Raw genomic sequence first — 25,337 nt, forward strand, 5'->3', positions numbered from 1 at the left:
AACAGCCTCCAGGTACAGGTGTCTGTCTTGCCCTGTGCCTTTTACTCACTGGAATTGGCCTCTTATGGAGGAAAGAGCACAGCTCTGGGTTAGACAATCCTGGGTTCATATCCCAGCTATGCCTCTTATTGGCTGTGTGACCCTGGGCAAATTAATTTGCTTCTCTGGGTCTCATTACTTATTCATCAAATAAGGATGGATATCATCTCCTTCATAAGGTTGTTATGAAATTAAAGAGGATGTTTGTACAGAGCTTAGCTCATTGGAAATGCTTCTTAAGTGCTGGCCACAGTTAATATTATTATTATTATTATTGACCATTGATTCTAAGACACATGTTCTTTCCATGTTAACAGCTCTGAAATTGGGATGTATATTACAAATGATGGCCTATCATTTAATTGGCAGCATTTTGTTTTTTCTTGACAATGCATAAAATGATAGTGCATCTTGCAATTGATAACGTCTTATATCAGATGAAATCTGCAATGATTCATGAGTAATAGCAATGATAATTATAAATTAAAAATTCGAGAGCAACGGCTCTAGGAATTTGTTTTAATCTTTTATTATAGAACATTACAAGCATATTAAAAGTAGTACAATGACCCTCCCAGCACTCATCACCCAGCTTTAACTCATGGCCAGTCCTGTTTCATCTATACTTCCCCCTCTTCCATGCCTCCCAGATTATTTTTAGGTAAATCCCGGCCATCACTTATCATCTATGCAGACTTCATACACATTTATAAAAGGCAAGGATTCTTTAAGAACAACACTATTATTCTATCTAAAAATTTAACAATTAATTCATCAATATCATCAAATATCTAATTATTGTTTGAATTTCCAAGTGTCTCATACATATCATACAATTTTTAAAATAATTTGTTTGAATCAGGATTTAAATTAGGCCTCTGCAATTCAATTGGTTGGTATTGGTTGATGTATCACGTAAGTCGTTTATTCATCTAAAGGTGACCTCTCCATCTCCTTTTTCCTTGCAATTTATTTGTTGAAGACACTGTATTATTGGTTTCTCCTAGTCTAGACTTTCCTGCTTGCATTCAGGAAATGTGGTGTAGTTTCACACACTCTGTCCTAGCTATGTCCTGCCAATAGACATTTTCACCTGGGAGTTTGGTCAGGTTCCAATTTCTTTTTTTCTTTGTTTGGAAAGATGACTTCATAGGTAGGATGGTGTACTTCCATCCGGAGGCACAGGATGTCTGGTTGTCTCTCTTTCATTCATTTGAGGTCCTGCAATGGCAATGTTTGAATTCTGACATTCCTTCTTCATTTGAAAGTGCTTTTGTGGTTATGCTTTATGCTGAAAGAGTCCTTAGCTTTTAGCTGGAATGCTTCTGTTTAAGGAAATGCCATCTACTACCTGGTTAAACTCAGGCATTTGTGTGGTGTCCTTCAGTCAACATTTTTAGTTCTGGGACTTGTTGTGCGACTCAATGTGCTGACCCGTGGGTCCTGTGAAGTATGCTTAATGGACATTTATTATTAATATTGTTGTGACTTTGTGGTTGTTGCCACACTGTTTATCTGTTGGGCAGTTGTCTCTGTCTGATAATGTCTGCACAGAGAACTGGGGTAGGTGCAGAGCCGGCTGAATAGAAGGCACAGCTCCTGCTCCCTGGGGACCCTGCATGTCAGCAAGGGTGTCAGCCACGAAGACAAACTCATTATAAGCCTGTGAACCTGCCTGCGGCCCATGCCTGCTAATTAATTTACGTATAGCCAGGGAGAGGAAGATGGAGCACCATGGGGAAATCTTGCCAAGTATGTGAAATGAGAGGTTACAGGCAGACATGGGCAAGGTGGATTACTTTATAAAATTGGTAGAACATCTGAGAAAAACTCACTAAGGAGATTCCAAGTCTAGGGACCCACATACAGGAAAGTCTGGGGGTGGGGGATGGCACTGAGGGTCTCATGTGAAGAACGTCTCCCTCTCAAGGTGGAAAGAGAGTGAATAAATCAAACGGGTATGCTTGCTGCGGATGGCCTCTGTCTGTGTCCATTTACCTGGCTGGAATGGATTGCATAGAGTGCTTCTGCCCTCCAGACACCATCCCTGAGATCTTGGCCACTGCGACGAGGGCAGTAGTGGGACACAAAGCTGGAGCAAAATGCTAGAATAGGAAGGCTTCCCATACGTGAGATATAATATATATACTATATAATATACATTAAATATACAGAGGGTGCAAGAAAATGTATACATGTATACATATTTTAAGAAAGGAAAAAACTATTAAAATTATAATACTCAATATATACTAATATACCAATAACAAAAGATGAATACAAGTCACCTTTGACTTCTGCAACTATAAGAGGTGCTCAAAGTGGTTACCATCAGCGTCCAGTCACTTCTGATGACGGCGAACTACTGCTTGAGCAACGCTGACCAAAGTGTCCACTTGTGTACATTTTTCTGGCACCCCCGGTATATAATAACCAATAGTAGTAATACTGATAACAACAGCAGTCACATCTGTTTATTGAGCCCTTGCTGAATGCCAGGCCACTGTTTTTTACATGTATTGTCTTACTTAGTATTTAATTAACCTATGGAGGTAGGTTCTATCATACCTGACTTTACTTATAAGGAGACCGAGGCAAAGGGAGGTTACGTGACCACTCACCTAAAGTCACACAACATCTAGTAAAGCAGGGATTTGGTCCGAGGCATCTCTTGAGCATCACTGAGAAAACAGTCAGCTTTCCCCTCAACTATGAGCATAGACCTCATTATTTCAGGCTGTAAAACAAAACTTTCATGAACAATTATTACCTATTAACAACTGAAGTACAGTTTGGAACAAGAATAAAAGAAATGCAAATCCAAGTGCAATTACATATGCTTATTTCTGCTTTGGATGGTCTAACCCCGAGACTGAGTCCTGAGTCAGACCTGAGCAGATTCAAACTCACCAGATCTTGCTTGATTTGTCCATAGTTCCAAGATTGAGTGCCTTGTGTCACAGTATTGATTTTGCTGCAGTTTTACTTGTCCCAAGAAATTGAAAATAATTTTTTTTGGTGGACTAAGATAAAGGGGGTCCAAAAAAACTTTTTAAACAGCTTTAATGAGGTATAACTTACATACCATAAAATTTACATGTTCTAAGTGTACAATTCAATGATTTTCAGTCAATTTGTAATTATTCAACTATTACCACAATTCCAATTTTAGAATATTTTCATCACCCCCAAAATCCCTTGTGCCCATTTACAATCAATCTCTATTTCCAGCCCACCCCCAGGCAACCACTAATCTAATTTCTGTCTCTATAGATTTGCCTTTTCTGGACATTTCATTAAACTGGAATCATACAATATGTCATCTTTTGTGACTGATTTCTTTTGCTTAGCATGATGTTTTTCAGGTTTATCCATATTGCAGTATGTATCACTACGTTGTTTCTTTTTACTGCCAAATGATTTTCAGTGGTACAGATAGACCACATTTTGTGTATCCATTCTCGTTGATGGACATTTGGGTTTCCACTATGGGACCATTACGAATTATGCTGCTATGAGTATTCGCTTACAAATCTTTGTGTGGACAAATGTTTTCATTTCTCTTGGAATTTCTGGGTCACATGGGAAATCTATGTTTTAACTTTTGAAGAAGCTGCCACTGTTTTCCAAAGTGGCTGTACTGTTTTATATTTCCAGCAGCGATATATTATGGTAGATACTCCAGAGATATATATTCCAGTTTCTCTACATTCTTTCCAACTTGTTTGTCTTTTTGATTGTAGGGGGTATGAAATGGTATCTCATTGTGGGTTGAATGTGACAAATGATGTTGAGATGTGCCCCCAAAGATTTTCAGTTGTGACTTCTTAATGCATATTCCAAGAAAGACACTGAGAGCCTGTCTTCCCTTCCACCTTCCACTGTCAGAAATGTTCACGGAGAGAACCCCATGGCCACATGTGTAGGGTGTTTCTGGGTGTGCCTTTAATATGATTAGCTTTTCCCAAGCAGATGTTTTTATCTTCCTTCTAAATATTTTCCCTCCCTAGCTCCCTGCATGTTGCAAATTTTGAATTTCGTTAGAAATTCCAATTTGTGTCAGTCAAATACTTAAGTTTGTCCAGAGGCCACTTGCCTCTGGGGGTGGTTCACATTTTATAGTTGGTTTTGACACAAATAGCCTATTCTTAAAAGGGATGTATTCTACTCCTCACCACTTGAACAATTTAATACATGCCTAAACAACATAATTGAATTGATTGTAAACAGAGTTTTCTGCTAAGATTGGGATAAAGGGAAGCAATTAGTTCAGGCAAAGGCTCGGCACGAAGGCACAGATAGAGGTGGGTGGGCGGCCGGGAGTGGCCTGCAACAGTCCCTGAATCCTAGTGTGTTTTAAAGTAGCTGCGAACTCTGCCATGGGGAGTCAGCAAACGTGTCTTCTCTGTTCAAATTGACAGTTTAAATTGGGAAACAAATGTCAAACTGGATGCAGAAGGGGTGAGAAGGGCCTGGCCTACATGGGGGATCTGTCAGGAGCCGGACTCAGGCAGGAAAGTGAGGGGCTCTGCATAGGGGAGCGACAGGGACAGCTGGGCAGGGATGGCTCTAACCCGAGGCCACAGGGCAGAGCCCAGAGACAGAGCAGTCAGGGTCTCAGCTGAGCACAGACCATGGACAGGGCTCCTGCCTCTCTTTGGAGAGCTCTGCAGCCCCAGCACGTGATGAGACTGAGACCAGTAAGCAGATGCCTAACCTGTTGGCAATTGATGGGGGAAGGTAGCCATGCCATGGTAAGTTCTCAGAGCTGGCCCCTGCTCTGTCTCCCTGTACGTCCATGCAGAAACATTGGGTCTCAGGTACAGAGCCAGGACTGCTGGAATTTTCTGCCCTGGCTATCTGGGTTTGGAAAGCAGGGCACACCCAGAGCGTGGTGGCCCCGACACAGGTGAGCCAGCCGGCTGGCTGCTAGGGTAGTTCAGGTGTGACTGCTCTGAGCCTGCTGGGGTGGTCAGGAAAAATGGCAAAGGCAGCCATGTGGTCACTCACAGCAACCGGGCTCCCTCGGTTGTCATCATCTATCAGCTGTCCCCTCCCCACATATGAGGTTGGACAATTAAGTTTGCAAACTCATCCTAGAAAAAGTGCTACATATCTCACTGTTGAATATCACTGCAGTCACCTTTGAAGTACTCCCCTTTGGAAGCTATGCACCAACACCAGCGCCTAGTCCACCCTTCAAAGCAATTTCGGAACTCTTTCTGGAATGGCCATCAGAACTGCCGTTGTATTACCCTTGATGTCCTGAATGTCATCAAAATGTCTTCCTTTCAATATTTCCTTCATCTTTGGGTAAAGAAACAAGTCATTGGGGGCCAGATCAGGTGAGTAGGGAGGTGTTCCAATACAGTTATTTGTTTACTGGCTAAAAACTCCCTCACAGACAGTGCCGTGTGAGCTGGTGCCTTGTCGTGATGCAAGAGCCATGAATTGTTGGCGAAAAGTTCAGGTCGTCTAACTTTTTCACACAGCCTTTTCAGCACTTCCAAATAGTAAACTTGCTTAACTGTTTGTCCAGTTGGTACAAATTCATAATGAATAATCCCTCTTGCATCAAAAAAGTTTAGCATCATCATTGCAACAAGTTCGCGAACTTCATTGTCAGACCTCGTGTACCCTGCTGGTGACACAGGCAGCTCAGCAGAATAGGAGTGGTTCCCCAACAAGTAGCTACTCATTGGTGTTTTCTGAGTTTCACTGTGTCGAAAGAGGGCCTATAAAATGGCCAAGGGGAGGCAACCCCTGTGGCCTGCCATGGGAACGGAGATTCCGTGTGGAGCTGAGAGGCTGCTGCAGGCACCTTGAGGTCCTCCCACCCCAGCTGCAGGCCCAGCCTTGCCACCCCTGGCCCAGCCCCTTCCTGACAGAAGGCTGTGAGACAAAGACTGCTGCTGCCTGAGCCACAGAAAGGGGACAACCCATGACTCACAGTGCAGAGAGGTCCCAAGGCCTCTGGGCACTGACAATCCTGGGTTCTAGTGCCTGTTATGTCCCCTCATCTGTGGGGAGTCTCCAGGTTGTTCCTACCTCTACTCATGTTTGTGAAATGTCCCAGGGCAAAGGGGGAGATGGGTGAGTAGAAGAAGATGGGGCAGAGTGAAGCTTGAAGGGGGGTATATGACAGGGACAACCGGAAGTTCCAACAATTGCAGAGACAGTTCCCCACGGTGGTGCTGTGGCAAGGCTTCTCTGAAGATGATGCGTATACCCAGGTGGTGCCCCCAGGTGGTGCATTTTCCCCAGGGCCAGCCCCAGGCTGTAGGCCGTGAGCCAGCAGCAAGGCCCCAGTAAGGTGGAGGTGAGGGCAGGTTTGCAGCCCTTGCACTGACCCCGATCTGCCCCATTTGGACAGGCATCTGGCCCAGAACCCTTTCATCTGTGACTGTAACCTCAAGTGGCTGGCAGACTTCCTGCGCACCAACCCCATTGAGACGAGCGGGGCCCGCTGTGCTAGCCCCCGGCGCCTCGCCAACAAGCGCATCGGCCAGATCAAGAGCAAGAAGTTCCGGTGTTCAGGTAGCTGCCTGCCCACCTGATTGTCTGCAGCCTGTTCAGGGACCCCGTGCTGTTTCCTGTGTGGCTCCAGCAAGGGTGCCCAAGGCCATAGGACCCATGTTAGAGGGTGTTGGCCCCAACTTCTAGGCTTGGATATGAATGGTGTTCAGTCCCACCCCTCATGTCACTGGCCTGGGGACGGGGAGCTTGCTAAAGGTCCCGAGGGAGGACCCAGACAAAGACCCAGGTCCTCTACTCCCAGGCCAGTTCTCTTTTATGCTACTGCTTTCAGCCTTTAAAGACACTCTGAAGGCCTGGGACCCGTCCTCAGAGAGACAGTTGCCTTCTCCAGGCTCTGGGGCAGCAGAAGCAGCGTCTGGCCAGGGGCAGTGTGGGTCAGCTTCTGAGCCTGGATCCTGGTCAGGGCCTGATGTCTCCTTGCCCTACCCTACCTAGTACCATTGCACAGGAGTGTTCCCATGGCTTTGGGGCTCCCTGAGAGGTTTAACTGGGTGTGGAGCTGCCCCCAGCGTCAGCCTGGGCAAGGGGTAGCTATGCTTCATACAAGGCCTTCTCTACACAGGGGCTGGGCGGATGGGCTCTGGGCCCCTGTTCTGGGACCCCAGCCTCCTTCTTGGGGTGCTTCAGCTGGGCAGTTGGGCTGGGGCCTGGGTTCTTCCTGCAAGTCCTGGATGATCCCACCAGCATCATGGTATTTCTGCTTTTCTCCCCAGCCAAAGAGCAGTACTTCATTCCAGGTAGGAGAGTGGGGGAAGCAAAGCTGGCCTGGGTGGGGTGATGACAGTGGGGAGGCAGGGGTTTCGGGTGGCAGGCTGAGAGGCCTGGGAGATGGGCTGGTCAAAGCTGCTTGGAGCCTGCCCTGGGCCTCTCAGCCCCCTGCCCCTGCCTTCTCGCCACAGGCACAGAGGATTACCAGCTGAACAGCGAATGCAACAGTGATGTTGTCTGTCCCCACAAGTGCCGCTGTGAGGCCAGCGTGGTGGAGTGCTCCAGCCTGAAGCTCACCAAGATCCCTGATCGCATCCCACAGTCCACTGCCGAGCTGTGAGGACCCAGACCCACCCCACCCTCACCTGCCCCTGCTCCCTCTAAGCTCCCTGAGTCCCCCAGGTTTACCTCTGTCTAGCTCTGGGGACCACTGAGGATACCGGCATGGCACCTGCTGGCTTTGCAGGAAGCAGCTCCCACCCCTCTACTTCTGACTCACAGCCTTACACGCCCTGGAAGCAATCTCTGGTACCCAGGGCAGGTCACCAGCCTGAACCACGGGTGGCTTTTCTCAATCATGTTTTTGGCATTTGGTGGGGAACGTGATTTGATTAGCTCAAGTTGGGGCTTAAACTATCCTTTACCTATTTTTTTCTCTATCTAAAAATATAAATTTGTGCACATATACATGCATGTGATTGAATACCTACACATATCTGTCACTTATATATGTAAATTTCTGTGGCATTTTGTATGTTAAAAATATCCCCATTCACAACTCCCCCTCCTCCTAGGTTCAGTTCTTGGCCCAGCCTTCCTTTTGCCTTGCCGGATAAATTCTGTTGGGAGTCCCCTTTGTTTGAGTCCCAAATAATCTCCGTTTGGAAGATACTTCAATGTCTGTCATTTATGGATGTATAACTTCCCTTCATTGCCTCTTACAGACGATTAAACAACAATGAGATTTCCATCCTGGAGGCCACTGGGATGTTTAAAAAACTCACCCATCTGAAGAAAATGTGAGTTACCCATTGGCGGGAAGGTTGTAGTCAGGACACTGGCCCAGGATGGAGGAGGAAGATACAGGGTGTGGGGCACTCCCACGGCGGGCAGGGCTCCTGTGCCTGGGAGTTGGGTGCAGGAAGAGGGGTCCTGAGCTCCGTGGTCCTCCTGCCACCTCCTCTCCCAGCAACCTGAGCAACAACAAGGTGTCAGAAATCGAAGACGGGGCCTTCGAGGGCGCAGCCTCTGTGAGTGAGCTGCACCTGACCGCCAATCAGCTGGACTCCATCCGGAGTGGCATGTTCCGGGGCCTGGATGGCCTGAGGACCCTGTGAGTGTACAGGCGGGGGAGCAGGATGGGCAGCTGCACTGCAGTAGGCAAAAGCCAGAGTGTGGGTGTCTGCTTAAAGGGGAAGGAAGAGAGGGTAGGAGGCCCCCTCTCCCTGGCCCCAGCTTGCAGGAGGAGGTGAGAGCAGAGGACCCTGACTGCAGGGGGCCAAGTAATCAGATGTTGGTAACTATGGTGAGGCCTGCTTTCTGGTTCCCTGGGGTATGGGCTTGGTGCCTGGGGAAGGGATGGAGGGAGGTGGGCCCTTCTGGAGGTCCCCTCTCATTGCCCTGTAGTCAGGCTGCAAGAGCACAGCACGTGTGCTCAGTTCAGTGGGTGACACTACTGTAGCCAGGAAGGGTCAGATGGCTCCATGAAGGGGACATCACAGAGTGGCTCAAGTAGGCAAAGATGGGGGAGCAGAATCCCATTTCTGGGATTCTGGGGTCCTGTGATGCAGAACCCAGCAGAGCTAAGCAGACATCAGGACCCAGTAGGATCCTGGGGTCATTGAACCTTCATGTATGCCGCTGTGAGCCACTCTGCCCAGGCAGCATTAGCTCCTCCAATGGTCACGTAGACTTTTAGCTTGTCCAATAGACAGTGCTGTGCACTTGACCTTCGTACGGTGATGGAAATGTCCCATGTCTGCCCTGTCCAACACAGGTGGCTAGAGAGTACTTGACCTGTGGCCAGGGCTACTGAGGCACTACATTTTGAATTTCATTTCATTTTAATTCACTTAAATCTAAATAACTACATGTGACTATTAGCAACTGTGTTGAGCAACACGACTCTAGGAGCCACCCACTTGGGTTTAAAGCCCAGTCCTGCGGAAGGGCTATGGGTTGGTTTCTGAGCACGTACCTCGGAATTCGTGTAAGGTAAATGAATGTATGAATTCTCTGTGGATTTTTGTTCATTGTACAAAAAGGGGATGTTATTGTTTGCTGTGTTCTGCAGCTTGCTTTTTCCCTTGTGAACACAGCATGGCCATCTTTCCAGGCTGTTCACATAGGGCTGCCTCATTCTTCTTTACACTTGCCTAGAATTTCTTGAATGAGGGTGCCATGTGCCATGCAAGCAGTCATTTGTGTTCTTTCTGAGGAAGACTTGGATAGGGACAGAGGAGAGGAGAAGGGCTGGTGCTGGGACAGAGCCAGCAAGAGCACACGAGTGATGGTGCAGGCACAGAAAAAGCAATGCCCGTAAACCCTCCACTGTGCAGAAATGTTATCTCTATGTCTATCACCTATCTATATATAAATATATAGAGACAGTATATATATATATAGTGTATATACACACACACACACACACTTGCATACACGTACATATATGCACCCACATACAGGCATACATACACAGATATTTTTAATGGATCCTATAGTACATTTGATTTTGTAACCTGCTTTTTCCTTAAATACAATGTGAACACGTTCATGAAACTTAAAAAGTTCTTTTATAACATCATTTAGAATGAGTATAAATTATGTAATTACTGGAAATTGAGGCTATTTCCGATTTTTAAATAATAAGCAATGTTGTCATTACTATCTTTAGCATGCAAGTCTGTGGCCATCCAGGTCTGTTCCTTTATGATACATTCCTAAAACTAGGTGTGCTGGGTGACAGCATGAAGCGCCCTGCACGGATTTTGGTGCATCTCCCCAGGGCACTTGCACGGAGCTCACAGGTTGTGCTCGTAACAGCCGGCTGTGAAAGTGCCCACGGGCCCACACGCTTGCCCACGCTGGCAGCGTTACCATTACTATTGTTACTATTATTGTATTGTTCATAATTTTCCTGTTCGGCAGGCAAAGATTCAGTATCGCTTAAATGTCCTTGATTATTAGTAAGTTTGAACATTTTCTGTGAACGTTCATCAACTATTTTCATTTCTTTCATGAATTGCTTATTCTGTGTCAGGCTTGGTGTTGGCTTTGGTTGGGGAGGGGAATTGAGCTAGGTTTGTGAGGTGAACAGAGACGTTTGCAGATATGAATGAGGAAGAAGGTTGTTCTAGAAGGAAATCGTGGCCGGGAAAGGTGAGGGGTGCTGGCCCAGCAGCGTGCCTGAAGGACAAAGGAGTCGAGGGTGTGTCGCTGTCCAGGGAGGTGGGCAGGTGCTGGTCTGGGGCTGGGTTGGACAGGCTGCCGAGAGGCGTAGCGAAGAGTTTAAACATGATTCTGTGGGCAGTTTGGAAGCCACTGTGGGCTTTTTAGGCCGAAGAGGGACATGACTGGGTTTAGGTTTTAGGAAAGTCTCTGGGGAAAGTCTTTTTTAGGAAAGTCTGTTGACATGGAGCGAGGCCGGGCGGTGGGGGAAGGCACTGGACATCTAGGGTGTGAAGGTGATGGCTGGTAGGGCAGGGCTGTGAGGGCAGGAGGCAGAGGAGGCATCGCAGAGGCAGGGAAGGTGTGGAGGGGAGCTCAGGTGTGAAGGGTTGTGGTGTGGGGATTGCCCTCCTGTGGCTCAGTGCCCCTGGAGGAGCGCTGTGAGCTGGTGGGTGGTGGCCAAAGCACAGTGCAGGCAGGTGGCCGGCGGGCACAGCGTGGGTGCTCCCCTCCTCTCCGCCCTCCCTCCCAGGATGCTGAGGAACAACCGCATCAGCTGCATCCACAACGACAGCTTCACGGGCCTGCGCAACGTCCGTCTCCTCTCGCTGTACGACAACCAGATCGCCACCATCTCCCCCGGGGCCTTTGACACCCTGCAGGCCCTCTCCACACTGTAAGTCTGGCCCTCGGAGGACAGGCAGGCCGGGGGCTGTGGCGTCAGCCATCTGCCCTCCAGGAGCCCCATCCACCCACCATCCCCAGAGCATGGTCTTCCCAGTGGTTACTTTAAAGAACATGCTCAGGGGATGTTTGGGTCCCCACGGTTTGTTGAAATATGGGCCCTGCCATGTAGGAACAGTGCCTGTCGGCAATGGTTGGTTGTCGTCTGGGAGAGTGTAGGTGGCTGTGTGGACAGTACATGGCGGGCGGGAGAGGGCTTTGCGGGGACAGCTGAGACTGGGTGTCTTCATGGTCACACAACCTGCCTCTTCCAGAAACCTCCTGGCCAACCCTTTCAACTGCAACTGCCAGCTGGCCTGGCTGGGCGACTGGCTGCGGAAAAGGAAGATAGTCACGGGGAACCCTCGATGCCAGAACCCAGACTTCTTGCGGCAGATTCCCCTGCAGGACGTGGCCTTCCCTGACTTCAGGTGTGAGGAAGGTAACTCATGGGCCCCCTGGGCGGCAGGGGAGAGAGTGACCTGAGCCAGGCCGGGGGCATGCGGGGTGGGTGGGCATTGCCCTGTGACATGCCCCTGAGAGGAAGGGCCGTGGGGAGAGAGGCTCTGTTGATGGGGAGGGGCAAGGAGCGGGGAGCCCCACCTGGTGGCGTCTTTGTGTGATTGTAAGAGCACTAATCGGCTTATTGTTTATTTTTTAAAACTGGGAAAATATAGATAAGAGAAGAAAATAAATTTTACCTCTTCTCCCTACTCAGAGAAAATCACAGATAACATTTTAGTGTATTTTCTTTATATGAGTACGTTGAACCCAGAGACCTACTTCTGGCTGTTCCTAAGAGCTGCAGACTTATGGGTTCTCCCTGTCTAGAATATGCAGTGGGTACAGACCCCACATTGCCTCTGACCAGTCTTCTAACCTGAGCAAGTTACTTAACCTCTCCAGCACTCCGGTAAAATAGAAATTCATTCATTCAACTGATATAGTTTGAGGGCTACTGTGTGCCAGGCCCTTTCCTGGGCTCCTTCAGTGAACAAAGAAGAGACGCAAGTCTCTGTCCTCATGGTGCTTGCATTCTAGAGGTGAGAGTGGTACCCCTTCCTGCACTGTTAAGGAGATTGTTTTCAATACAGTGTCCAGCACATAGTAGGTACTCAATAAATGACGTGGCTGCCATCCTCCTCTTCTGTGCCCGGGTCCACCTTGGGTCTGAGGCAGAAGAGATTGACCCAAGATCTATATTAACCTCAAAACAGGTCCAAGGGACTTTGTCCCTGGTGGGGGAGGGGTACAACCAAGAGGAGACATACTGAGGCGCCCTGTGGCAGGGTGCTGGCTGCAGAAGGCCCTAAGAAGGTCTGTCCGGTCACTGATGTGGCTTTGTGCCTTCCTCCCCAGGCCAGGAGGAGGGGGGCTGCCTGCCCCGCCCACAGTGCCCCCAGGAATGCGCCTGCCTGGACACCGTGGTCCGATGCAGCAACAAGCACCTCCAGGCCCTGCCCAAGGGTATCCCCAAGAATGTCACAGAACTGTGAGTAGCCTGAGGCCTGGCCTCAGGAGGAGAAGGTGACTAAGAGCAGATGTTAGCTGACTAGCAGCTTGGAGATCGGGCTTTGCAGGAGACACTGGTTTCCAAGAAGGCTTTGAGCTTCCCTTAGGTCCCCCTCTGCAATCTCCTAGACGCATGATTCATCCATGGCAAGTGCTTCATACCTTTAAACTAAGTTCTTCTGCCTTTAAAACAAGAAGTCACATTACTTTTTCCACTATACATCATCTCATGAGCATTCCTCTCTGCAATGAAGACTCACAAAAGTTATTTTTATTGGCCGTATAATATTCCGTCACATGAATCTGCTATGATCTATATAACAAATCCCCCTTTGTTGGATATTTAAGTTATGTCCAATTTTTCACTATCACAAATAGCGCTGAGGTGAACGTCCCTTCAGTGGAACTGCTAGTGAAAGAGTGGTGTGTTGTTAGGACTCTTGCTGCCTTTTGATGGATGGCCTTCCAGAAAAGTTGCTTCCTTTGCACTCCCACTAGCTATATGTGGAAATGACCTGCCTGCCCTCCTATCAGCACTGGGTGTTGTGGTCTAAAATCTTTGTTGATCTGGATTTGGTATCTGAACTCATGTGGAGGCATGGATGTAAATGTGTATGACAGAGGGATGGAGAGCTGGTCTTCTTCAACAGACACCTCCAAATGAAAGGCTTTGGTCAGTCCCTGACTCTTCCTGTCCCCTGAGATTGGCCCCTTTTGGTCTCTGTAGCTGACTGAGTTTTTCTTTTCCCCCTGGAGAGTGCATAAGGTTTTCATTTTATTTCTTTCATTACCAGCAAGGCTGGCTATTTCTTCACAAGCACATGAACTACTGCAGTCTGTCCTGTGACTCGCCCATCCTGTCACCCGCCCAGTTTTCTATCACAGTGTTAGAGTCCCCGTTTTCTCTTTGGTGTCTCATAACAATCCTGAGAATGATGGGACAGGTGGGATAGCTTGCCTTTTTGACTAAAGATGCTGGAAAAATCATTTGACTTCTCTAAGCCTCAGTTTCCTCAGCTGTAAATTGGGGCTACTCGGGTATATTAAAGGGCTGCTGAGAGGATCAAATGAGGTAGATGGGAAGTCGCTTTATATGACGCAGAGTGATGGGTCAGGGGGAGTACCGCCCTGATGCTGCTGTCTGGATTTTTGGAGGGTGGGGAGGCCATCCTGATGGCTGCTGTTGGTGGGAGTCCTGTGCAGGGAACCCAGCCAGGGCTTCAGCTCCCGGTGCCTGGATCACTGCTTAGCTTAGCCAGGCTGGCTGGTGGCAGTGGGGGACGGAGAGGGCAGGTTCACAGCATCCTGAATCCCAAGCTCTACCCTGTAGACATGGGGAACCTGGGGAGGTTTTAGGAGAATTTTGATAGGCTTGGCTTTAAGAACAATGGCTTAGGTGGTTGAGAGAGGTTGAGAGAACAAAGAGGCTGTGTGGGAGCCCAGGCATGGGTGACGGTATATCGTGAAGGGTGATGTGAGAACGGAACACAAGCAAATGATGAGAGACCAGTGGGTGGGAGAAGCCAGCAGTTATGGGACTGGCTGCAGGGGGAGTTGGAGAATCACCATCACGGGCCTGAGCCTGGGTGGTTAGGAACGTGGAGTGTGATGCTGATGGAGTCAGGGGAAGCCAGTTTGGGTATGAAAATGCCGAGCTCAAGTTTGGGCTTGTTCGGGTCTGGAGCTTCTGTGGGGCTGACCTCATGTATCTTGCCAGCAGGCAGAGAGGGGGCCCCGGTGGGGGGCCTGGCCAGTGGGCCTGAGGTTCTTAACGTGCAGATCAGATCTATTTGGCCGGGAAAATTACAGAGCAGAGAAGGAAGGGCAGCCGGCCCAAGATTGAGCCCTGGGTAGTGCCCACCAACAGGGAGGAGGCTGAGAGGGCGAGGCAAGGGAGCAGGAAGGGAGCCAAAGGAGGCTTCATGTCTCAGTGGCTTTTACCAAGGGTTTTGGGTGGCACCTACCCAAACAGCAAAAGACACTAATGTATTTTGTCCTCTGATTAGCAATTCTGGGCTGTTGTGTGGTCTCCGGGTTGGAGGGAAATGAATGAGAAGGGCCTGGCTGCCAGGAGAGGTTCTCCCCACATGGCACTGCCAGAGGTGGCGATGGTGCACTAACTGCTGTGTTCTCTCCTGTAGCTACCTGGACGGGAACCAGTTCACCCTGGTTCCGGGACAGCTGTCCACCTTCAAATACCTACAACTTGTGTGAGTATCCAGGTGGCTTGAGGATCCCAGGCCAGCCTCAGAGGACAGGAGTGCAATCAGCATCTGACCCTTGTGACTCTAGCTTTCCTGGAATTCTCTGTAGACCCCACCTGTGGCTGATCCAGTTTTTTAAATTTCGCCCCTTCCGTCTGGGACCATCTGTGCCTAGAGCTGGTTTGCCACCTAGTGGCCATGCTTGGGAATTGCATCGTTTCAGGCTCCCTTGGGTTGGACCCTGCTTCTTCCCACACCAACTCTCCAAGCCTCCCTCTAGGCTGGTAGTTATGGTTAACGTGGGTCAGCCCTTGCAAAGGTAGCAAACAGGGTAGAAGTAGAAGGTGATGGAAAACTTTTCAGTCCAACCTTGGTCCTCAAACCAAATATGAATTATGGCAGCTACAAATATGTATCTGTAGCTGTTTTTCTTCAGGCTAACATCTGCTTTTTTGTTATTTCCACCTTTGCTTTGACAATTTCCACTCCTTGAACGTATACAAAATAAGCCTCAGAATGAGTTTGACTCCTCTTATCCCTCCAGCCTAATGAACAAATCACTTCAACTGTCTTTATCTGCTCATTGCCCAAATTCTGCCAAAAAGAAGTCCAGAAATGTTCCATCTTAGTGTGGCTTGGAGCAGCACTACTCTAAGTGTGGTCTGTGGATCAATGGCAGCCCGGGAACTGTTTGTAATGAGTCCACAATTAGATAAGGAACTTATACCGGAATGTACATCAATATACTGCTTGCGTCACTGAGAAAGTCTTGCTATGAAAAAAAAAAAAGTTAGCCGCAGTAGGTTGTGTGTTTAGTGTCCTAGGCGATTGCATTTTGGCACAAGTTCCTTGTTGTGACATGTCCAGTTCAAGGACTGGCTACTCTGAGTAGCACTGCACTGGCTTCAGGATTTGGAAGCTCCAGTTTATCTGTCTTTGCCAATAATCTAGTAAATGTGTTTGATTGTTCCATTGGTTGTGGGTGGTGGTGGTGGTGGAGTGATTTGGTGGCTGGTGAGAAAGGGCCAAAGAGAGAGACAACTTTTCTTTGGTCTGATGTGAGGCAGCTCCCCTGGTGGCTCAGAAACACTTGAGAAAGAAAGGCGGGAAAGAGGACTCATGGTGGGCCAGTTCTTATGAAACCATTTGTCCGGGGCTTTTGTCTTTTCCAGGGACCTAAGTAACAACAAGATCAGTTCTTTAAGCAACTCCTCCTTCACCAACATGAGCCAGCTGACCACTCTGTGAGTCCCAGCGGCGGAAAGTTGGGGGAGGGCGTGTGGTGTGGCGAATGAGACTTTCCCCAAGCCCCAGTCACTCACAGGTATGGCGTGCTCACTCCCTCACCTGACCGGGGGTGCGCCAGGGCCTGCCCCCCGAAAAGACTTCTAAAAATCGTTTTTTAGTTTGAAATATAGTATATATATATATATATATATATATATATATATATATATATATAAAAGTGCAAAAATATAAATGTACAGTTTAACAAACAATCATAAAGCTAGCACACATGTGTAGATGCCTAAGGCAAAACATGAGAATACAGCTAGTACCCCAAAAGTCCCCCTGTCCCTTCTGTATCATTATTCCTCCCTCTCCCAGCCCTGACTTTTATGATGATCACTTCTTTGGTCTTTATAAGATTGCTATCTACAAATACAATCCTACACAATGTTTAATTTTGCCCATTTTTAACATTATATAAATTGCATCATACAGGATATATATTTTTATATCCAGTTTACTTACCATGATGTTTATGAGATCCACTTGTGTTGTGTGAAGCTGTGGCCTGTTCCTTTTTCACTGCTGTGTAGTATTCCTTGTGGGACTATGCCATGCTTGCCTCATTCTACTGTTGATGGATATTTGGGTTGTTTCCAGTTTGGACTATTGTGAACAGTGACCCTCTGAACATTTTTGTGCCCATATTTTAAGATATTTTAATGATTGCTTTAATTATATTCGAAGAAAGGATTAACAAGCATTCCTTATATTTGCTTGGAGCCTAGGAGTGTATCTCATTCACCTCCCCAATGCCTCATTTTATAGATAATGTGCCAAGAACTTCAGAACTCTCCCTTAGGTTCTCCTATGGTCAAACAGTAGACGCAGGGTGGCATCCTGACGCAGCCAGCCCCCAGGAGCAGAATGTGGGCCTGAGGCCGTGATGCACAGGCTCCACCCACCTGCACTGACGGGCCCCAGCGTCTACTAGTCCCCAGTTCCCCTTTCAAGGTTTTCGTGAGCCTGTGTGTGAAGCTGCCATGGTCTAGGGCAGTGGTTCTCAACCAGGGGCGCTGCTGCCGTCCAGGGGACACTTGGCAAAGTTTGGTACATTTTTGGTTGTCACAGCTGAGGAGGGCAGGGGGAGCTACTGGCATCTTGTGAGTAGAGGCCAGGATGCTGCTAAACATCCTACAGCACTCAGGACAGCCCCTCAACAAAGAATTGTCTACAGTGCAGAGGCTGAGAAATCCTGCTCCAAGTGATCCTGGCAGCTGCAAGGGAAACAGAGCCCTTTCCTGGGATAGGAGCAGCTCCTTTCTCCTGTTATTATTTTAAAAATAGCTTTGTTGAGGTACAATTGATACATTCTACACTGCACATACTTAGCATGTACAATTGAATATGTTTTGACTTATGTTCATACCCATGGACCCATCACCGCAATCCTTTCTGCGACCACTTCTGTCTCCCCCAGAAGCTTCCTCGTGCCCCTTGATATCGGCCCCACCCCTTCCAGCTCCGCAGCCCCCGGCAAACACCAATCTGCTTCCTCCCTCCCTTCCTTCCTGCAGGATCCTCAGCTACAATGCCCTCCAGTGCATCCCTCCTCTGGTCTTCCAGGGGCTGCGTTCCCTACGCCTGCTGTAAGTCTCCAGGGAAATCCGCCCCACTGAGGGCCCTGCCACCCACCTGGTGGGCTGCAATGTCCCCACGTCTGGGGCCCCAGCAGGGCCAACTGTGTCCAAAGGTGGGAGGCCAGTCCACTCTCATTCAAGCCCCTAACAGAGGAGGCTGAGGAATGAATGGGAAACTAGCTGAGAAATAGGGTTTGCTGTCTGCCCCAAATTGTGTTTGCAGTGTGTGTGTGGGGGGTGGTGGAGGTGGGGGTGATCGGAGCATCCAAGATGAGATAGCCCCTCATTTGCATGTGTTTCCTAGTCAGATGGAGAGTGTTGTACGAGATTCATGAAACTTTTCTAAGGATTCCCACTGCGAGCTTTTTGCCCTGTGATCAAAGCCATCTGTCATGCCTGTTATGATGACCCCTCGTGCATCCATGCACATGAATTCTCTGGTAGACCCCCTGGGGCGAGGTGACATTCTTCACCCCCAAACTATGGCTCGTGCATTAACTTCCTTCCCTCCCTCCAGGCTCCTGGCTGCACGTGTTCCATATGTTACTTAAACAGAAATGGCGCTTGAGTTATTTATTATGATGGCAAAAACAGAGTCCTCCAAGAGGGCTGAGGGACAGGGTAGTCTACTTGGATCATTAGGGGTCCCTGTCCCCTGCCTGTGGCCAGCAGGGCAGGGTCCATCTCTGAGCTGGGAGCCATGTCCCTCACAGCACCGACGGGCCATCTGATGGATAAGCATGACGATCCTCTCTGCAGAGGGCGGCACCCTTCCCTCCATCAGTTCTCACGTCTCTGTCTCTGAATGAGACACCGACAGCCTCTTCTGTCCTTAGGTCCCTTCATGGCAATGACATCTCCACCCTACCAGAAGGCATCTTTGCAGACGTGACATCCTTGTCTCACCTGTAAGTAACTCTGGGCCCATTTTTTGGGTTTAAGCAGAATTTGGATTCCAATAAAGACCTCACCTCCCGATACTATCAGAGTTTGTTGCTTTTACCCTGAAACTAATGTAGCTTGTGAACTTCAAATGCTCCCCATCTCAGACCCTTACACATTCAGGGTTTTATCGGTCACAACAATGGAATTTGAGAACAATTCTTCACAAGCAGTAATAAAAGAAGTGATGACCATTTATTGGTTGCCAAGCACTTTACCTGCATGAGCTAATTTAATTCTCACAGCAAACCTACAGCAGAGCAACTATTATTCCCATTTTACACGTGAGGAAACACCCTGGAAACCTGAGAAACTCACCCAAAGTTGCATAGCTGGTAGGAACCAGCTTCTGTCTTGTAAGTCTGTGCTCTTAAGGACAACACTAGTATTGTGCCTCTGACTTCACATGGGAGGGGATAAGCTCCAGAAATTTACTGCCCTCAAGAAGTGTATAAATTGGTGTAGAATTGCTTTCAAAATCATTTAGCTGGCAGAGCCATGAAGATTCTTAAAAGGCACTCGATTCCTCAAATGGCTAAAAAGAGAAGTACCATATGATCCATCAATTCTGTTCCTAAGTATATACCGCAAAGAGCTGAAAGCAGGGACTCAAACATATACCGGTGCTATTCCTTATATACCCACGTTCATAGCAGCACTATTTGCACAATAGCCGAAAAGCAAAAACAACCCAAGTGTCCATCAACAGACAAGTGGATAAACAAACTATGGTATATACTTACAATGGGATATTATTCAGCCATAAAAAGGAATGAAGTTCTGACATATGCTACGACATGGATGAACCTAGAAGACATGGGAAGGACATACAAGGACAAATATTGCATGATTCCACTGACATGAGGTACCCAGAATAGTTCAGTTCGTAGCGACAGAAGGGAGAATGGTGGTTTCTAGGTGCTGGGAGCAGGGGGAAATGGGGAAGTTTTGTTTAATGGTACAGAGTTTCTGTTTGGGGTGATAAAAAATTTTGGGGGAACAGATAGTGGTGATAGTGCACAGCATTGTGAATGTAAGCGATGCCACTGAATTATACACTAAAAATGGTCCAAATGGCAAATTTCATGTTACATGTATTTTGCCACAATAAAAAAAAGTGAATACATGGAAAAGCAGTGGGCTAGTTCTGGAGATGGGACCGGGCACAACGCATTCGCTTCTGGAGTCTCAGCTCCAGGCCAAGGAAGCATTCGGGTTAGCTGGACTGTGGCAGGGACCCTGGGTGTCACCTCATCCTCTTGCTCTCTACCCCACACCCAAGTGCCCAGGACCTGCGTGGACAGGCACACCCAGGTCAGAGAGCCTTTTGGGATCCCCAGCTTCTCTATTTGAAATTCATTCCCTCAACAATCTCACTGGATTTTCTCAGTTCTAAGATTCACCTTTCCCATAGTTTAATCTCTGAAATCAGAGTGTATCTTGCAAATGATCTGTCTATTTAATACGGTAATATTTCTCCACCCCTCCCAAAGCATGGTAAATCAGTAGAGCATCTAATCATTTTAGAGTTGAGGAAATAAAATCATAATAAGTGTCATTCATTGAGGATCTGCTTGGGATAAATACTTTCCTGCGTGTGAACACTTTATCTGTGGTGTCTTGTTTACTCCATGACCGAAATAAGAAGTAGGATTTGTACTATGTGTCAGTTTCACAGATTTGACAGGGACCGCCTTGAGCCCACACTGACGATTCAAGGCCCAGTGTGGACTCAATGGGGAGAGTGTGGTGATTGATTAGCGATGTCTGCCACAGAAGTGTAAGGGGTGAGTGGCTCTGTCCTAGGTTGTAGGATTAATTATTTCCATTTTGCAGTCCCAATTTCTGAAAAGTTAAGCAGCTTCCCTAGGTTATAAAGGCAGGAAATGACAGAGACAAGATTTGTACTTAGGTGTGTCTGATTCCAAAGCTCTTTATTTAGTCTTTATTGCCTCAATAAATGTGTCCTCAGTAACCACAGTGAGTCAAGTGCTGAAGAATTTACTAACACAAGGTTTCTGCTCTGTTACCATCTGGGATATTATAAAGCAAATTCAAAGGCAGCAGTTACTAACTCTGGGGAACTCTGAGGAGCGTCACAGGAGGGGCCATTTGAAAGGGATTAGGTTTTTGCCATTTGGAGAAGATGGGGAAGGACATTCTAGGAAGAGGGAACAGCATGTGCAAAGGTGTGGAGGCAAGAGAGTAAATGACAGTCAGTAAATGCTATGTTGTCCAGCATAGGATATAGAGGGCTTGTTTGGGTGAGGAGTATGAGGTGGTAAGAGATCAATCTGGAAAGGGACATTGGAATTCTGTTGTGAAGGGCCTTTGTGCCATGCTGGGGAGTTTGGACTTTATTATATAGATAGAAGGGAACTGTAGAAGAATTAAATTATAGAAAACTGGAAAGCATGGTGACATGTGGAGGCTAGATTGGATGGGACGAGGCAGGAGGGAGTCTGGCTGGAGATGGTGGCTCTGGACAAAGGCCAGGCAGGGCCAGTGTTGTTCATTGTTCCTGATGACTCCCATTCATGGGGCTTCTTTCCATCTGTGTTTGGTCATTTTGGTTATGAGCTCATTTTTTGCTGATGTTAGGAATTCTGAGGACCCAAATTGGGGATGCTTCTTTCCAGAGAGCATCCGTAGTCGTCTATGCTGGGTGCCGAGGTCTGCTGCTGCTCTGGGCCCATGCAGCCTCCTTTGCTTACCCCTTGAGCTATGCCAAGTGTCTGCTTCAGCTCTCCACCTTGCCAGGCAAGGCCTTTCAAGTATCTGGTGGGGTTCCCTGTTCACCTTTCCCACCTTTGGATTCCCCTTTTGTGTATGTCTTATGCTTGGGTTTAAATATACAGTTAACTACCTTTCCTCTTTCCCTGTAAAAACTGAACAATACCCAAGTATATTCTGATCTTGTCTCCAGCTCAAAATCTAGAAGCTTTGTTTTTACAAATGGGAGGCAGAAAAACAACATACATTTTGTACAAACTAAAAACCAAAGCTGCAAAAACAAATTTGAGCCCATACCTATCGATAAATTCAGACTTTCTTAGACAAACAGTGACATCAGGCCAGAAGCCAGATCAACTTTGTAAGAAACAAACCAATAAGTAAAGATTAAGCAATAATTATAGAACAGGGCATTAGCATTACTGATTAGATGTGTTTGTTAATTGCATCTAAGCCCTGTTTGTCCACAAGACAACATCTATGTGAAAGAAAGCTGCCATTATTACGAAGCAACCTTGTGAATAAACTCTGCCCTTTATACCCAGAGTTTTAAATGGAACTCGGCAGTAGCCTGGGAAATGTACATGTGCTTGTATTCAGGTGTGTGCACATGCAATACTGACAAAATATATGTGCACACATGTATTCCGGAAGGAGTTTTTGAGCACTTACAAGGAGTCGAGGAATGGTAAAAGGATGGTATAGACTCACCGTATTCACTCTGGGCTTCACAAAGGCCACGTGTGCTCTGAAGGGAGGTATGCGCTCATGGCTCTATAACACGTCAGGTTTGCCCAAGAGTTAGTATCCAGTGTGCCTGTTTTGTTTCCTGGAGGTGCCCTCTGTTCCTGCTGTGACTCTGGCTCTGCTCTTCACCAGCAGTGTGAAGGAGGGGTGGGTGGGCCAAGGGTGTAGTGGAGGGTGAGGGCTGCCATTTTTAAGTCCTTGAACTCTAGAAAAGGAATCAGGTCCTTGTTCTGCCTTCAACTTGCAGTGGGATCTCAGACGATTCATTCATCTCTTTAGGCCTTTTTCCTCGCCCGTCTGAAGGTATTTCTAGTGCCCGCTGTGGTTTTAAAATGCCGTAACGATTGTGAGTACTCGCCACTGCGCTGGGCTTCAGTACTCTGCACACAGCTCTGCCGCTGTTTGCCTTTATGCTTACTTGGCAGTTAGCTCATCTTTCGCCCATTTGTCCATCCATCCATCAGGAAATCTTTACTATGCACCAGATCCTGTGCCAGCGTTCCCCAACATTGTTCCTCATGTCTGTAGGCTGGCATTTTTGTTGCCTCTAATCTGCTACATGCTGGAAAGCTAGACTTCTAAGTTCATTAAGAATTCGGTGTGAAAATAAACATGGAATGAGTAAGTAAACCATGCCCATATGACAGAATAGCAGTAGTTAATTATAATTATGACACTATGATTTATTACTGATGAAAATACAGAATAAGGACGATGGCACACTCTGCTTTCAAAGATGTACATATATGAACACGAGAACTGGAAGAGAATATAAGAAAATTACATTAGTTACATTTGTGGGGTGATAGATGATTCTTTCCTTTTTGAATTTGCTTTGCTTTCATACTGAGGTTTGTGATTACTTTTGCTTTTAGACAGGCGTTCATTCAGCTATCATTTATGGATGCCTGTCAGTGTCAGGAGCTGTCAGGAGCGGAATGAGGGTTTATGGTTCCTGCTCTCCAGAAGCTTTGGTCCAGTACAAGGAGATAGTGATGCATACAAATAGATTGCCTGGGAGGAGGATGGGCAGAGGAGGTGTAGCTCAGGTGAAGGAGATTTTGAAGTGTTAGTCTATGTGCACCTCTATAATTGGCACCTCTGTGAAGCAGCCCCAGGAAAGCTATTTCAGTCCCAGTTGCATTAGTAGAAGGCTGGCATGGGGTCTTGGCATAAACACACCTAATATCTACTGTTTCAACTATTTACAAGTTACACCAAAATCAACAACACAGGGTTATTTATGCTTTTTGGGGACTGAATCCACAGTCCTTTTGGATTGAAGAGCAGCCTGGCTGCCGTCCCCACCGCTGTGTCTCAGCTGGGCCTGTGGCTCTCCACTCCACACTCAGTTTTTTTTTTAGAGAAATGGTTCCCAGGTGAAAGTGTACTAACTGAAATAGCCACAAGAACTTGGCATTTGGATAAATTAAAGCTTGAAATACTGGATTCAGATATGGCTCAGCGTCTGCTTTATACAGAAACAAGGAAAGCATGTGTTGGTGAGTCCAGAATTTAAGAGTCTTGAATAGCTTCATATTGACTTTGGTAGTTTTTATTATTCTTTATTATTTTTTATAGTAAGAGTCAGAGAGGAACACTTACATTTGAGGTGCAACTTTGCTGCCATATATGGAGGGAATGTATGTGGGAATTGGGAAGATCCTACGACATGTCAAGGGCCTCCACATTCACACCAGCATCAGAGTTAATCTTTTTGGCATTTTCTGTAAATAAGCTACAGGACTGAAAGAAGCAGCCATTCATAATAAACTTTAAATTCGTGGCTCATTACCAGACCACACCCCCGTAGTGTACTACCCAAAATATTTTTAAATAAATTCTGTATTTGTCCTATGACTAACATAATTACATTACCTTGCACTTGTTATGTTTAACATATTACCCCGTTTCCCTGAAAATAAGACCTAGCCAGACAATCAGCTCTAATGTGTCTTTTGGAGCAAAAATTAATATAAGACCCAGTATTATATTATTATATTATATTATACCCGGTTAATATTATATAAGACCCAGTCTTATAGTAGAATAAGACTGGGTCTTATATTAATTTTTGCTCCAAAAGACGCATTAGAGCTGATTGTCCGGCTAGGTCTTATTTCCGGGGAAACACAGTATTAATTCGGTAAATGTAATCATTTAAAATATACCACAGTTTTTCTACTCCTGTTAATTTAAAAAGTCTTTGTTTTTTTAACACGCTGGAGCTTCCAAGATTCAAAGCGTCTGTCTGAGCTTCCTCGACCTCTGGGAAGCCGTGGTTCTGTTCCGTGGAAAGAAGAAAGTGTCTTCTGTCCCATTAGCCAGGATGGATGCTGTCAGCAAATCAGGACATAAAAAAATTAAATACATGTCGAGGTTGCACTGGCTTTCTTTTCCAAGCTGAATTATTCCCTCAGTGCCCATTTTAGGTTATATGTGCTTGTCTCTCCCCCACCTCCAGATTGCGGGCCTTTTATCCAATCATTAAGTGAGCCCCAGAGATGTAAAGTGAGCCGCTCAAGGTCACCCGGGCAGTGAGCAGCTGCGTGGGGGCCAGAGTCCAAGTCTTGTTCAGCCGCCTTTATAAGATCGCAGTCATCAGCTGTACTATTTTGGGGAATTCCTGCTCAGAGTCGCTGCTGCTTTCATCAGACCGCACACATCTCAAGGGGACCACTTCCTCTGTGTTACCCAGAAACAGGTGGAAAATGGCAGTGTATCCATTGGGTACTCAATGAATGTGCTTATTCTCATGAACCTTATACAGCCTTATATTTTCAAAATAATGTTGATATAAAAGAACATGAGGCAAAAAGCTCTGATTTTTCTATTTGCTGAATCACCAAACTCTGGCTCCTTCATGCCCTGAAATCCATGTCTTGTTTGTCTCCAAGTCTCTCACTGTTGTTTGGTGAGAAGACTAAGAGCTTGC

General features: G+C 47.0%; 1 protein-coding gene across 1 annotated transcript in view; it reads left to right on the forward strand.

Annotated features, from left to right (window-relative positions):
- Window positions 1-25,337, forward strand: part of SLIT1 (slit guidance ligand 1) — a 156,392-nt gene that overhangs the window by 113,031 nt on the left and 18,024 nt on the right. The window contains exons 14-25 of the mRNA XM_019724789.3: window positions 6,413-6,576; window positions 7,290-7,313; window positions 7,476-7,620; window positions 8,229-8,303; window positions 8,474-8,617; window positions 11,204-11,347; window positions 11,670-11,836; window positions 12,754-12,886; window positions 15,048-15,116; window positions 16,283-16,354; window positions 17,918-17,989; window positions 18,817-18,888. Of these exons, the coding sequence (XP_019580348.3) occupies window positions 6,413-6,576; window positions 7,290-7,313; window positions 7,476-7,620; window positions 8,229-8,303; window positions 8,474-8,617; window positions 11,204-11,347; window positions 11,670-11,836; window positions 12,754-12,886; window positions 15,048-15,116; window positions 16,283-16,354; window positions 17,918-17,989; window positions 18,817-18,888 (1,281 nt within the window). The remainder of the gene's footprint in view (window positions 1-6,412; window positions 6,577-7,289; window positions 7,314-7,475; window positions 7,621-8,228; window positions 8,304-8,473; window positions 8,618-11,203; window positions 11,348-11,669; window positions 11,837-12,753; window positions 12,887-15,047; window positions 15,117-16,282; window positions 16,355-17,917; window positions 17,990-18,816; window positions 18,889-25,337) is intronic.

This window comes from Rhinolophus sinicus, chromosome 15 (genome assembly GCF_057876585.1).
Source record: "Rhinolophus sinicus isolate RSI-liver-muscle chromosome 15, RSI-T2T, whole genome shotgun sequence".
Classification (NCBI taxonomy): domain Eukaryota; kingdom Metazoa; phylum Chordata; class Mammalia; order Chiroptera; family Rhinolophidae; genus Rhinolophus; species Rhinolophus sinicus.